The following is a 12,633-nucleotide window of genomic DNA, read 5'->3' as shown; positions in this document are numbered from 1 at the left end:
AATTGTGTTAGCTATACCTTTCAACCCATACTTTTGAATCCGCCGTGAAAGAGGTCAGAGTCTCACAATTGTCGTCAGCTCTGAGTGCGTGATGATTAGACGCTGATGTTATTCCAACCACAGTAGATGACCTCTCCAACTCAACATGTCACAAATTTCCTCGACCGCCAATCATCCTTCCTCCAACTTCGCCATCACCCTCAAAATACAAGTCCCTGATCCATCCTCCGCACCGACACCCTCTGCCTCGATCAACAATATGGACGTCGAACCGCTCGCTCGTACGACCAATACCCCTTCTCCTTCATCCGACAATCACCTCGACACCGAAAACCCTCCCACTTCAAACCTCATATCCATCCCTTCCGACGCTTATACCCACATCCTCAGCCGAATCACCCAACTTGAGGAACAAGCCATTGCATCCAATACTCAGGTCAAAAAGTTTTGTCTCACACTCAACAACAATGCGGTGCACACCAAGAATCTTCAAGCGAAGTACGAGGAGTTACAAGCTAATCTGGAGGTTGAAAGGGAAGAACATCAACTCTTCCTGGAGAGGCATCGACAACTCTCCATCGAACTGGACAATCACAAAAACCGATTAGAGGTGTTAGAAAGCGTCCAAGCTGAGAGACTTAGAGTCGATGATTCCTATCTGAATGGTCTCGAAGCTGGCTTGATGGAGAGATTACAGCTCAAGGTCAAGGAAGATGATGAGGCAGGCGAGGAGGAGATGAACAAGAGAGTATTAGCAATCAAGAACGCGGGTAAAGATGCAATTTCTCAGATCCATAAAGCTAAGACAGATATCAGAAAGGAAGATATCAAGGTGTCGTTGTGGTTTCAAGCTATTGAAAAAGCCAAGAAGGATGCGTTAGGTGTGATTAGCAGAGAGAAGCAGGTTTTGGAGGAGATGAAGAATCAGAGGAAACATGAGATCAATGATGCGATCAACCATGGTATTAATTCGATCACATCTGCAGGAAAACAAGTCCGAAGGGGAATGGAAGATCTCGCTAAGAGATTATTGATCGAGCTTGAAGGTACAGCCTACCATCTCAACTTGGAGCAGGAACGAGCGATACTGAAGATCAAACAAGGTGATTATGTCATTTGCGGGACCCATACCCAAAAGGAGTTGATTGAAATTATCGATTCATTACCAAAGGCGAAGAATAGGAAATCCAAGAACAACAAAAACAAGAACAAGAACAACAATAACAACCAGAAGACGGAATCAGTAGCGGTACAAGAGGCTATCCCTGTTCATGGAATCCGAAATCACATGCTGGAGGATCCAGATTTACTTGGTAGGAAGATGGACTTGAGGACGTTCTTGCAAATCAATCCTGGTCCTTCTCCATACAGATAATGGATCTTTGTTTTTTCTCGTTACCCGCTCAAATTGGAGGGCATACATAGTCCTAATTTCGCACTGAGCGTAAAAATTCGATATATGTATTTATTCAAATCCAACGTTATATACAATATTCACATTTACAAGAAGAAGATGAAACGAAGACCTCTCTATGCGATACAGTATTTGTGAACAGTCTAAATCTCTCTTGAGCATTTTGTTGTGTCCCTTATGCCGATCTGATAATCTCAAAAGAACATGGCGTGCATGATACAGTATGCAGTGATCGTAGTCTACGTTCAAGTATATACAAGCTCGCCCTACCCTCCCCTGATTCCAATGTTCATTCACACCCATCCATCCACGTTCAAGCTCAACGTCGGTTTTCCTGCCGGTTGTATCCTCAAAATATCAGATTGAATTCATTAATCCATTAATGAGACGACAGGAGAAGATTGGACGAGAGCAACTCACCCTTATCCGTCTCTCTCGTCCCTCTCCCTCCCCAACCCCAACGGTCCCACCCCTTCCCAAAGAACCGGCAACTGTTTACTCCATCCCTTCATTCCTCTTTCCCTGGGCCATCGTTCCGCGAGATAACGTTCGAAAGCGATTTGTGCAGGGTCGCTGACGGATGATGGCGTATTGATTTTTGGGGCGTTCAACGTCTGGGAAAGGTGAGATCGGGGTGGGAGAGTGGATGATAAGGAGACGGATTGAGCCATTGTTTATAGTTTTAACAGGATGGATTAAGAGTGGTGAGAGATCGTTGGAATGGATAAGGTGTTTATGAGTTTATTTGGTTGGGGATGAATCATTACCGTCCCCGAAGAAGGTTATGATTGGTGAAACGTTCTGTAATTGTGAATAATATGATGTTCTTCCTATTGTTCGAGAGATGAAGAACCTTTACCTTCACATAGTGTACCATTCCATTCATCATCATATATATACCCTCTTATCCCCCACTCCACTTTCATTCTCACTTCAACGCATACTCAACATATCCCCAAAAACTCTTCTTCAAACCTCTCAGATACCCACCCACCCACTCACTCGCATCAACAAACGCTCAAGTCCGAACAACTGATGTAAAAAACCAAGTGATCCGAAGTGAGACACCCTCCTTTCCAAAATTACCATCATTCCCTACTTTATACCATGCCTTTCGATCCGCACTGATACGCTGTCTTCTATTAGCTCGAGTCCAGGTTTCTCAAAGAGTTGTCATTCTTCTGCTGGGCTCACGCTCGAGATTGATTGTACATTCACCCCAAAGCTGAAAGGTGGAGTCTGGAAAAGGTGATCATCACAACTTCGAATCGATCAAAATGATTGTTGATTAGGTTTTACTGTTTCATTGTTTACTCGTGTCAACCAGCCTCTAATCGTGTCGAAGGTGAGGGGTGAGGATCCTTTGATTGATTCGGCCGAGAAGCATCGTCGAGTCGTTGTGATCTTTTGTTTTCGTCTCCTGCTTGTCTGGTTTCAATCTGCGGACCACTTCTTTTTAATCCTCATCCCGAACGCTCTCCTCTTGCTTCGCTACACTCCAGTGAAGTAGAGCCAGGACGTTCTTCCCCACTTCCACCTGATCAACACTTCCCCACCCTCCTTTCGATCTGTGTCACCATCAGATCCGTGTCTTGAACAGATCCTCGTTTAATTGAAACTAGCTCCGTTTCACTTCCAAACAAGGATCATGGTTGTCGAATATCCCCATTCCTGACGATCAATGTGAGTTTGATTAAGGTTTAAGCAGTATTAATTGATACAGCACTCAGGGATAATCCAGTTTAGGCTTATCAGCTTGAGAGGGGATCGTGAGAATGGGTAGTTCTCGATCATCGCGCGCCGTTCCTCGATCGAGACCAAGAGGAAAGGGTAAATTTTATATGGTAGGCAGATTAGCGGAAGTTCATGTATCAGCAATTAGACCGTAAGGGGGTTAGGATCAGTAGGCAAGTCCACTTCAGGAGTTGGTCAGTATACAAGCAGAACATATGAGACACAGGTTGCATCCCTCATATCTGATCGTATAATAATGGGTGGGAGGAGTAGACTTTATATATCGATAGTGATCATGGTGGTAATAAGTGGAGAAAGAAAGAATGGGTGGGTGGAATTTACTGTGTGATAACGATAATATATTAGCATTGAACAGATCAATTCTGAGGCAGAGCTATACTCACCAAAGATTCCATTTGTGCGACAACTTCGTCGAGCTCTCTCTTGGATTGTTGGTACTTCTCGACTGCTTCCTGTTGGGATCAGATTCAAGTCAGCATAGGGCGTAGTCTAAGAGCGCGCAGCGGATCCTTCGCACGACGAGCGATTGATGAAGGGATTATGGAATGAGAAGAAACAAAACACCCACTCCATGCTTTCTCTCCCATTCGTCCCTCTCTTGCTCGGCTCGTGCGACTTGTCGTTCAAAGTGTTCAGCCTTGACGTCGACTTGTCTGAGTCTGTGTGTGAACCAAGCAATCATAGTCAGTATATAATCCTCTGGGGGTTCCGTATCTCCATGACAAGGCATCATCAAGCGCAGGCCGACGATAGGAACCGACAAACGGATACGCCACTTCCTATTCTACATCTTTATGATGAAAAGGTCGCACTCACTTCTCAGTCGTCTCCTTCAAGTCCTTCTCAGCCTTATCCAACTCCTCCTCCAACAATTGCACTTTCCTAGCCAAGTTCTCACCCGTGGTCTTGTGGGTCTCACCTTCCTCTGAAGCGGATTTCAAGTCCTTGATTTGGTTCTCCGACTTCTCCACTTCGCTCTCGGCTAAAGAGAGCTTGTGTTGCAGCGAGGCGATCTCTTGGTCTCGCTCGAGAAGGGTTTGATTGAGCTGTGCGGGGGCCATCGTAATGAGAGAGGTTCGTTATGAAGGAAGAAGGAAGACGTGAATGGGTGATTACATGTGGGGGTACGAAGGTGGTATAGAGTAGATGGGATATGCGCAATATTCGTCAAATCAGCACCTCCCTGCACTCCAATGAGGACACACCCCCACTCACCTTCTTGTTCTCAGCCTCCGCTTCCTCAGCCCTAGACTCGGCAGCTTCGATTTTTTGACCGAGGATGGTGAATCGCTGTGGGAGTGTGAGGTATACAGGTCAACTGCTTGTTCTTCCTGGCTATAGCCGAGAAGTTAGTAGCTTACCTCCTTGATTTTGTCCTATGGGAAGAAGGCAGGATCAGCATTGCCACCCATCAATTAATCCAGAGATAGGAGCGAGCATGAGAAATGGGAAAGCGGTCAGATCAGCTGGATGTGGTGGATCAGGGTAGGTGGTGAGATCAAAGCCAGCTCACCATTGTGGTTCAGCTGATGGTTCGTTAGTCGTGGTGTGTCGTCGAGGGTATATGGTGGTGTGGTGGGTAATATTGATGATGAAGAGTAGAATGATAGTTGTCCACTCATATCCCTCTCTCTACGGTATGCTATGATGCGGTGTGAGTAGTGAGTGTATGCTGAGTGGTCGTGGTGGGTCCAAGCGCGTCCTTTCCACGCGTCAACCCTATGAGTGGGTCTGTCGAATATCTCTTACTCGCTTATTTTATCATTTTATCCCAAACTCCCCTTCAGCTCGTCTCCAGTGCATCGTTGAAATTCCATCCTCTTGTTACATTTCCTTTCTCTCTTCTTCTCATGGTACACCATCATAATTTAGACGAACCTATTGCTATATCACATAAATATACTCAATCAGCAAGTTCGCTAAATCAGATGGTCAGACGGATTCTTTCCCTTTCTTGTTTGACAAAAAACGGAAAGAAGAGCGCCCCGCAGGACTGATTGATCGTTAAACTCTTAGCATCAGTGGATAATCAGTTGTATGGGGAATTATGAAATGCTCATATCTCTATCCCTATGAAGGTGATAGTATATGTGACCCGTATGAATGGTATACAAACGAGGATATTGGGTATCGAGCTATCGAGCTATCGAACAGAAACAACTGAACTGAACTGACTTAATGCAATTCAACTTCTTTTACTTTCATCAACACTTTCCCATTCCCACCCTCATCCTTCATATTCCCATTCTTATCCCACACACCCGCACCCACGCCACTTTTATCTTCCCGCCAACTTATACAATCATGTTGGTTCCCAAAGGGATTAAATGGATAAACTAGGTGGCCATATCAAACCCCGAAATCTCATTTTCGAGAATGCGGATTTCGAAAGACTTTGCAGAGTGTATTCGTAGTATCCTTCAAGGAGAAGGCACTTTGAAGTCTTCCTACATCTCTTGGTACCTAGTTGTATCAGTATAGTATAGTATGAATGTGGATATGAATATGAATAGCTTGCACGAATCTTTTGTCACATGATCCGAGCACTTGGGTACCATCGAGCCTCATATCCTTCGTTCTTCTGCCTATACCTCTGCCTCACCTTCAATTGTACTCAAAGAAACCACATGTGGTCCTCTAGAGAGCTTGATATCGTGATATCGCGATACATAGGTAAATGCATTGATAAGTCAAATCAAGTCATCTCAACAAGAAGTAAAACGTAGCAGATTTAAAGAAACGAGCAACAATTAACCATGAATCATGGACCATGAACCATTTCTAAACCTGGACCATGAATGATAACGAAAGAGAATTGTGGATATATGTAGTAAAGGAAATGATATATGGAATTGTCCATGTAATGGTAAGAAACCTATACACACATAGCCAAAAAGATACAGATTGAATAAAACCATAACCAAGACGATACAATTGTCCAACAAAAGCATCCACCAACATCAACTTTCCTTCCGAAGAGTACCAACGAACTACCAACTACCGATGTTGAGTAAATGGATGTTGAGCTTGTGGCTGCTGCGAATAATCATGCGTAGGTGTCCAACTCCGCTCCCTATCCATATTCATACTCCTCCTCCCCTCCTCTCCAGGACCAGGACTAGGTGGAGCAGATCCCTTGGAAGATTGTCTAGATCCATTCCCCTGGAAGGGAGCCTGAGGGGGTCGTCGATCCCTTTCCCACGTATTATTACCTTGTGTTTGACCAGAAGGGGAGGATAAAGAAGATTGAGAGTTTCCTCGATGATTATCCCGTATCCACGATGTCGGTCTACTATTGTTCCCTCCAACAGGTGGGGGGCGGTAGGTATTGTTAATTTGAGAAGGATCAGAGTTGGAAGCTGACATCTCTCCACCTCCTCGGACAGATAATCTAGGGTCGGAAGGTCGATCTCTAAGTTGTTGTTGCTGTTGATTTTGCTGGGGAATCTGATTCTGCGAGTTGGAAGAAGGTAGTAACACCTGATTCTGGCCTACGGGACTATATTTCGGATTACCTCCCGAGATAGAGGCATACTGAGGTTGAGGGGGTTGTAAGCCCGATGATAAGGCTTGTCCTCTAGCTTGCATGTATTTCGAACAATGTCGGTGAATCTCTTTGGGGGGGAGATCAAGTTCTTTCGCAAAGATCGAGTAGATATTCTCTTGAATCACAAACACCAATTCTTGAGGTACGTGGTAGAACTCATCTTGGTTCTCTAGTAGCGCAGTGACAGCTTGGATACCTATGAAACTTTCATCTTTCGCTGCGTTGGCGCCCTTGGCGTATAGGATGGAAGGGCAGATGACAGTTGCCAAGTTGCCCAGGTCCATTCGAGATCCCGTTTCTTCATCTTTGTACGAGAAGGACGCGACCCATCGGAGAAAGACGAACAGGACTTCCATAGTATCTCGATTGTATTTTGGTAATAGACAGACAAGAAGGTGGAGAACTCGTTTTCGATCGTCGGGATTTTGCAGTGCTACATCGGGCGTGAGACGTCAGCAACAGCTTCAATTGGAATAGACATCCGACACTCACAAGCAGCAGCACAGAACAACTTATGCAACCTGAACGTCAACAATGGATCCGGCATCTCCCTTAAGAACCTCTTCAACAAAGCCGCCAGTTGAATAGCATTTTCGTCGGACAAATTGACCTGAGTCGAATCTTTGTCCAAGGCATCGCACAGTTGCTGGAGTTTACGAATATTACCGTTCTTTCGGAAGATACCTTCGACAGCCATGTCTAAAAAAACAGTTTCAAATCAGCTGATATCCTCAAAGCAAGCGAGACATGAGCGAGAGACAAATGACTTACCCATCTGCCTCATGGTAGATACGATATCCTCGATGAACTCTGGTACTCTCAGTTGAGCATTGGAAGCACCAAGGGAAGAATCTGATCCAGTCCGTTCTACTAGAATCTCGATGGGTACACCGAAAATGCCTATAAGGGTGATATGAAAATCAGCTCTTGATTCTTTCTCCCAACGGTCCCAGCTCATCTCATCTGGATTTGCTTCCTCCTCCTATCGTCCACAGATTCCCGATATATATATACAGAGACAAAACCCCGACTCATGTGAAAGTGATTACTCACCCTTCTTCTTCTGTTTCTCCTTTGCAGTCCCCTTGAAAATCTTATTCCACCACTGATTCTTCCTAACCTCCAACAACTCCAACACCTCATCCAGATCTATCAAATGGCCCAACCCACTCTTACTCAACTGGAGTAACGCAAAATGTTTCAGTATAACCGACTGGAGCGAGTTCAGAGTCGATAAGAGAGGGAGGGACCGTTCGTTCATATCGTGTATGTTGGATCGCGAGGTGACATCAGCCAACATCGGTATATCGCCCAAAGTAATTGCATCATCCTCTGGTCCAATATTTGGCATCGTCAAATTATCTATCTCTAGAGATGACGAGGGATCATCCGAGCCATTGTTCTCATTGATGATCATCACAGAGGTGTTGTTCCTTGCGAATGGTGGTCGGAGGACATCCACAGTAGCTGAAGACGGCGGATCGTCCGGATCGATAGGTTCACCTTCACTTGTCATTGCTAGGATCTCTGGTCCACCGGAATTGTTGTTGGTTATAGTCGTACTGGAAGCCGAAGTGGAGATGCTCTGCTGTTGTGAGTCCGCTCGAGCAGATACGACCTGCCCATTGGCATCTGCCATTCTACCTGCGGGGGACTCGACAACCATTGATCGCTGAGGTAGTCTGGCGGTTGATGATAATTTCCTATCTAATGTGACGGACTTCATCCTCTTCACTTCATGTTCTGATCGATCGGAGATACCGTGGTCTCGTACTATTCGTCGGCGTCGTCGAAGGGGTGATATCAGCAAAAGAGCCATTATTGATAGAAAACCAGCATGAGCTGATTTATGAAATGAAGTACAACCAAGCTAATTGAAGATGGATGAAAGATAAGAGAAAAGAGACAATAAACAATATCTATCCGCAGTCATGAGGTGTTCGCCTCCCAAACAAGGTTGACACGGAAGAAAAAGAAGGTTGACAAGATTCGTACTCCACGACAATCCACTCACCGCTCGGCAAATCATGGTGTATCCTGAAATGTACGTATAACCTCCTCAACGCAATATGCAATAGGAAAGCATATTGTTCTAATCTCGATACCGGGTCAAAACCTTGTACGGAGCTGTTGGTCTTGTGTGATCCGCAATATATGGATGAAGGGACTTCCTCGATTCGAGTTATAGCTTCAAAGTAAAAGAAATCTGCTCGGGCAGGTAATCGTTTCTGTTGAGAAGTGGGCTTATGGCTGACTACATCGGTATGTGAGTGGGAGGAACCATCATCCGTCGTAGTATCTTCTTTAGGTATAGGTTGTAAGGACGTTTCACCACAGATCAGACAGATGACACAAGCAGAATGCCATCGGTTGAACATCCCTGCTCTGACGCAATCCTCTTCTATAGCGCTCTTGCAATGCGCACATCCCTCGGGAGGTATGAAATCTTCTGGCTGGGGTCCGCGTAAGGTTGTTTCACCCGTGACTTCGGGCTGTACAAAGGTTCAACATAACATGAGCAAGCAGCGGAGATGTATGATGGGGACTCCAAGTGGTACTCACCGCCAGAGACCTATAACCATACGCAATATCCTTGGTACTACTTATATATCCACTGGGATGTCTAGTCAACGCTTCTATACTCCGCTTGAGTTGCTCTTCGTCACCTGCAGAAGCGGCAGTTCCACCTTGAGTCTCATCCGCTTTGATCGACGGACGAGGTGTCGGTTGATGATCTGGGTAATCTCCTCTCTTCTTTAATGCCGGATCACCATTATCCATCGCTAATAGGTTCAACCGAGCCAGACAGTTGGTCATAGCACTTGTATTGAAATGATCCCTTTCTAACTTTATCGATGCTGTCAAAGCTATCCGTATCAAAATCTTCAAGTAATGAGCCAGCTGAGTGATCAAGGTGAACAGCTCGGAGTTGTTGGGTGCTTGACCTCCTGACGGCGATATCTGCGACATGGTGGAGAAAAGATTGACAAGTTTCCGACACAATTGCTTTGCTTCTCGTGCGTGCGCCATGCCTGGAATCACTCATCAGCTATTGCTCTTTTCCAATCACCCGTTCACTTGCCCTTGAGATGCTAAAGCAGAGACTCACCTTTGGCACCGGCCTGCGCAAATTGAGCTTCTAAATCATCTATAACCGCAAAAAGCGTTTCCACATGCAGTATGAACCTTTCCGCCAAAAGTATAATATCCAATAACCGCCGTTCATTAACAGCTCTCAACATATCTCCTATCAACGCTGCCGACGACTCTTCATATCCAGATAAGACATGCCATATCTGCTGTACCTTCATCTCCATGGCTTCCTGCCTGTCCTTCAATTCACCAGGTGTCATCCCCGCTTCGCTATTCGGACTCGGCGTCAGAGGCTGAATGGTGTGCATGGATAGTGCATTGACCGGTGCGCCAGGTGCGGTAGTGGAAGACATCTCAAGAAGGGATATGGTGGATGATACAGCGGAGGAAGCGGGGGTGTTGAATGCTTTGGAGGCAAGCCGTACGTTCCAAAACTATGCAAGTGAATTAGATGATATTTATCGTTGGGACAGAATGAACGAATTGATTCGTACACACCTTTGAAATCATATAACATTCAGGATGCCAACATTCATCTCTTCCGTTCCTATTCATCTCCACAAACTGCTTCAGAATGGCCGTCTCGCATCCTACGCACTTCACAGCAAATTGAGTGGAATAGTGGTAATGACAATCTGATCGGCGAAATGACCAAAATTTTAGCTCGTACTCTCCATGTTTGGCACAGGTTTGAGTTGGACTGTGTACACTTACAAACTTTCCCTCCATGCTCGTAGTACGAGTCATTTGGTCCGAACAGCACATCACACTCTGAACACGTGAAATGTTCGACATGGTATTTGTTCCCTACGCAGAGAAAGACCGAGGCGTCAGAACTATTGTAGTTGATGGTTGGTAGGATGGAGGATGAAGGCTACTCACCACAGGCAGTTATGTAGCTAGCTCTCAATGCCTGATCACATTTCGCACAGATTAGATCTAACCTAGCGAAATAATCCCTTTCACATAATGGGTACATCCCATCCCCATCTTCCACAGGGAAAAACTTCTGAGCTACTACTTTATTGCAGTCCTATGTGAACCATCGACGATTCATCAGCGATCCACTCGGTCTCATCATCGATAATGACTGAGAACATCATACGATCGGACTAGCACTCACCTTACACCTGAAACAATTCAGATGATACACTTTACCCATAGCTCTAACGAATTGTCCGTGCACCGTCTGTCCGCACTGACCACAAAACGTAGTACCACCTCCCTCTCTTCTCGTTCTAGGTTGAGGCCACACCAACGACGGTTGAGCAGAATCAGCAGTAGAAGATGAAGGTCCAGTGTGATGACTATGACTATCGGTCGACAAGGAATGAGAGGATTGTTGAGGTGTGATCGTCCGTTCTCGTTCTCGATCCCGATCCCTTTCCCTCGACCTATCTCTCTCTGATACGGCGCGTAGTGGTTCTGGTCTGTTGCTTGAGGCGTTGAGATTCCTATGACCATGAGGGTAGGGCGGACCTAGACTCGGTGGTTGTGGTGAATTGGAGGATGAAGAGGTGTTGGAGGAGGAAGCGAAATTTGGTCGATGGTCCACTGGCGAGTTTGATGGGGAACTTCGTTGAGAGTATGAATGTGATGGGTGGGATGCAGTCCATGGATCAGGGGATGAGCTTGAACGTAATGGTCCATTCAGGTTGGGGGTGTTACCATTGGTAAAAGGTCTTAATGGACCTGAAGAACCAGTTATGGGAGCTGATCTTGGTCCCTGCTCATCTTCATTATCGGTATTGGAAGTTGTTATTCTAGGTAATCTTCTTTCTCCTCCACCGTATCCATTCTCTTGTGAATGCGAGTATTCACCATTATTGTTGTTGGGGTATCTGTTACCGACTACATGGTGTCTCGATGAAGATGATATAGAGGTAGGTGAATTATGGATCGAAGTCATCGATGTACGCCTGGAAGACGATGCCTCCTGTTGATGGTTGTACTGTTGATCTATCGATCTCCTGGGTGTCGAATCTCCGTCTAAATGTCTCCCGCTATTGGATGATGAGGATGACCAGGTGCCAGGGGGTGGTACCATCCCTCTATTCTGCGAAGGGGAGGACATTGTGTTTGGAGATTGCGGTTGCGTTTGCGTTGTTGATCTACTAAACTGACCTCTTTCTCAACGTTGATGTTCACCAGGATCACCAGATGTGGATGGATGAGTTGCAATTATTGCCAGTGCAGTGAAACAAGGGTTGGCCGGAGTAGTATCAAGTGTTGAGTTGATGTAGTGAAGGTAGGGTTATTGGTTGTTGGTTGTTGGATGTTGGTTTAGGCGCGTCCGAGCTGAAGATGAATAACATCCACTACTGCTAAACCCCTCTAATCCCACTAACACGATTGTTAAGTTTCCTTCACTGCTTTTGCTTCTGACTATAGCAGGATAGTATCTGTGACGTGTCAAGGCGATGGTGAATTATGATGTATGAAGAAGATTATGTTTGCTTGTGCTCGATATTATTCGAGTATTCCTGTGGTATAAGAGGCTTGTGATCGTATACTGTAGTATACTGCAGTGTATGGTGTATGGTGGTGGTGGTGTCGAATTGACATGTGTGGGGGAGAGAGGGGAGTGGCAGTAGGGATCATTTAAGGGTCATCGCTTTTTTAGGGTGTCATCCCTCAGGGTAAATACACCTTGAAACCGAGTCATTAGAAGCAAACGCTATTGTCCTCCAAGCAAGATTAGAAATGATTCCTAATGGTAATTACAAAGCGTGACCAATGCAGTTACCCTATCCCGGTTTCATTTGACTAATCCGACCTGAGCTGATGGATTGATTAAAAAGGCCCAGAACAACGTCCGTAACGA

General features: G+C 45.5%; 4 protein-coding genes across 4 annotated transcripts; 1 reads left to right on the top strand and 3 right to left on the bottom strand.

The window, feature by feature from the left end:
• Nucleotides 1-145: 145 nt before the first annotated feature.
• I302_101254 (uncharacterized protein) lies at nucleotides 146-1,375 on the top strand (the record flags this gene model as incomplete). Its single annotated transcript, XM_019191257.1, has 1 exon — nucleotides 146-1,375. One exon carries the CDS (start codon nucleotides 146-148, stop codon nucleotides 1,373-1,375), a length of 1,230 nt encoding a protein of 409 aa, XP_019048005.1.
• Nucleotides 1,376-1,836: 461 nt separating this feature from the next.
• I302_101253 (uncharacterized protein) lies at nucleotides 1,837-2,085 on the bottom strand (the record flags this gene model as incomplete). Its single annotated transcript, XM_019191256.1, has 1 exon — nucleotides 1,837-2,085. One exon carries the CDS (start codon nucleotides 2,083-2,085, stop codon nucleotides 1,837-1,839), a length of 249 nt encoding a protein of 82 aa, XP_019048004.1.
• Nucleotides 2,086-3,525: 1,440 nt separating this feature from the next.
• Nucleotides 3,526-4,685, bottom strand: I302_101252 (uncharacterized protein; the record flags this gene model as incomplete). Its single annotated transcript, XM_019191255.2, has 6 exons — nucleotides 3,526-3,621; nucleotides 3,738-3,828; nucleotides 3,986-4,215; nucleotides 4,385-4,459; nucleotides 4,531-4,545; nucleotides 4,683-4,685. 6 exons carry the CDS (start codon nucleotides 4,683-4,685, stop codon nucleotides 3,526-3,528), a joined length of 510 nt encoding a protein of 169 aa, XP_019048003.2.
• Nucleotides 4,686-6,166: 1,481 nt separating this feature from the next.
• Nucleotides 6,167-11,883, bottom strand: I302_101251 (uncharacterized protein; the record flags this gene model as incomplete). Its single annotated transcript, XM_065869256.1, has 11 exons — nucleotides 6,167-7,149; nucleotides 7,209-7,415; nucleotides 7,488-7,616; nucleotides 7,770-8,489; nucleotides 8,731-9,208; nucleotides 9,279-9,748; nucleotides 9,826-10,243; nucleotides 10,308-10,444; nucleotides 10,524-10,616; nucleotides 10,692-10,842; nucleotides 10,933-11,883. The coding sequence occupies 11 exons, from the start codon at nucleotides 11,881-11,883 to the stop codon at nucleotides 6,167-6,169; spliced, it is 4,737 nt and encodes a 1,578-aa protein (XP_065725328.1).
• Between the last annotated feature and the right edge of the window lie 750 nt (nucleotides 11,884-12,633).

Source organism: Kwoniella bestiolae, chromosome 1, assembly GCF_000512585.2.
Source record: "Kwoniella bestiolae CBS 10118 chromosome 1, complete sequence".
Taxonomy (NCBI): Eukaryota; Fungi; Basidiomycota; class Tremellomycetes; order Tremellales; family Cryptococcaceae; genus Kwoniella; species Kwoniella bestiolae.
This window is presented reverse-complemented; position numbering and strand designations above follow the sequence as displayed.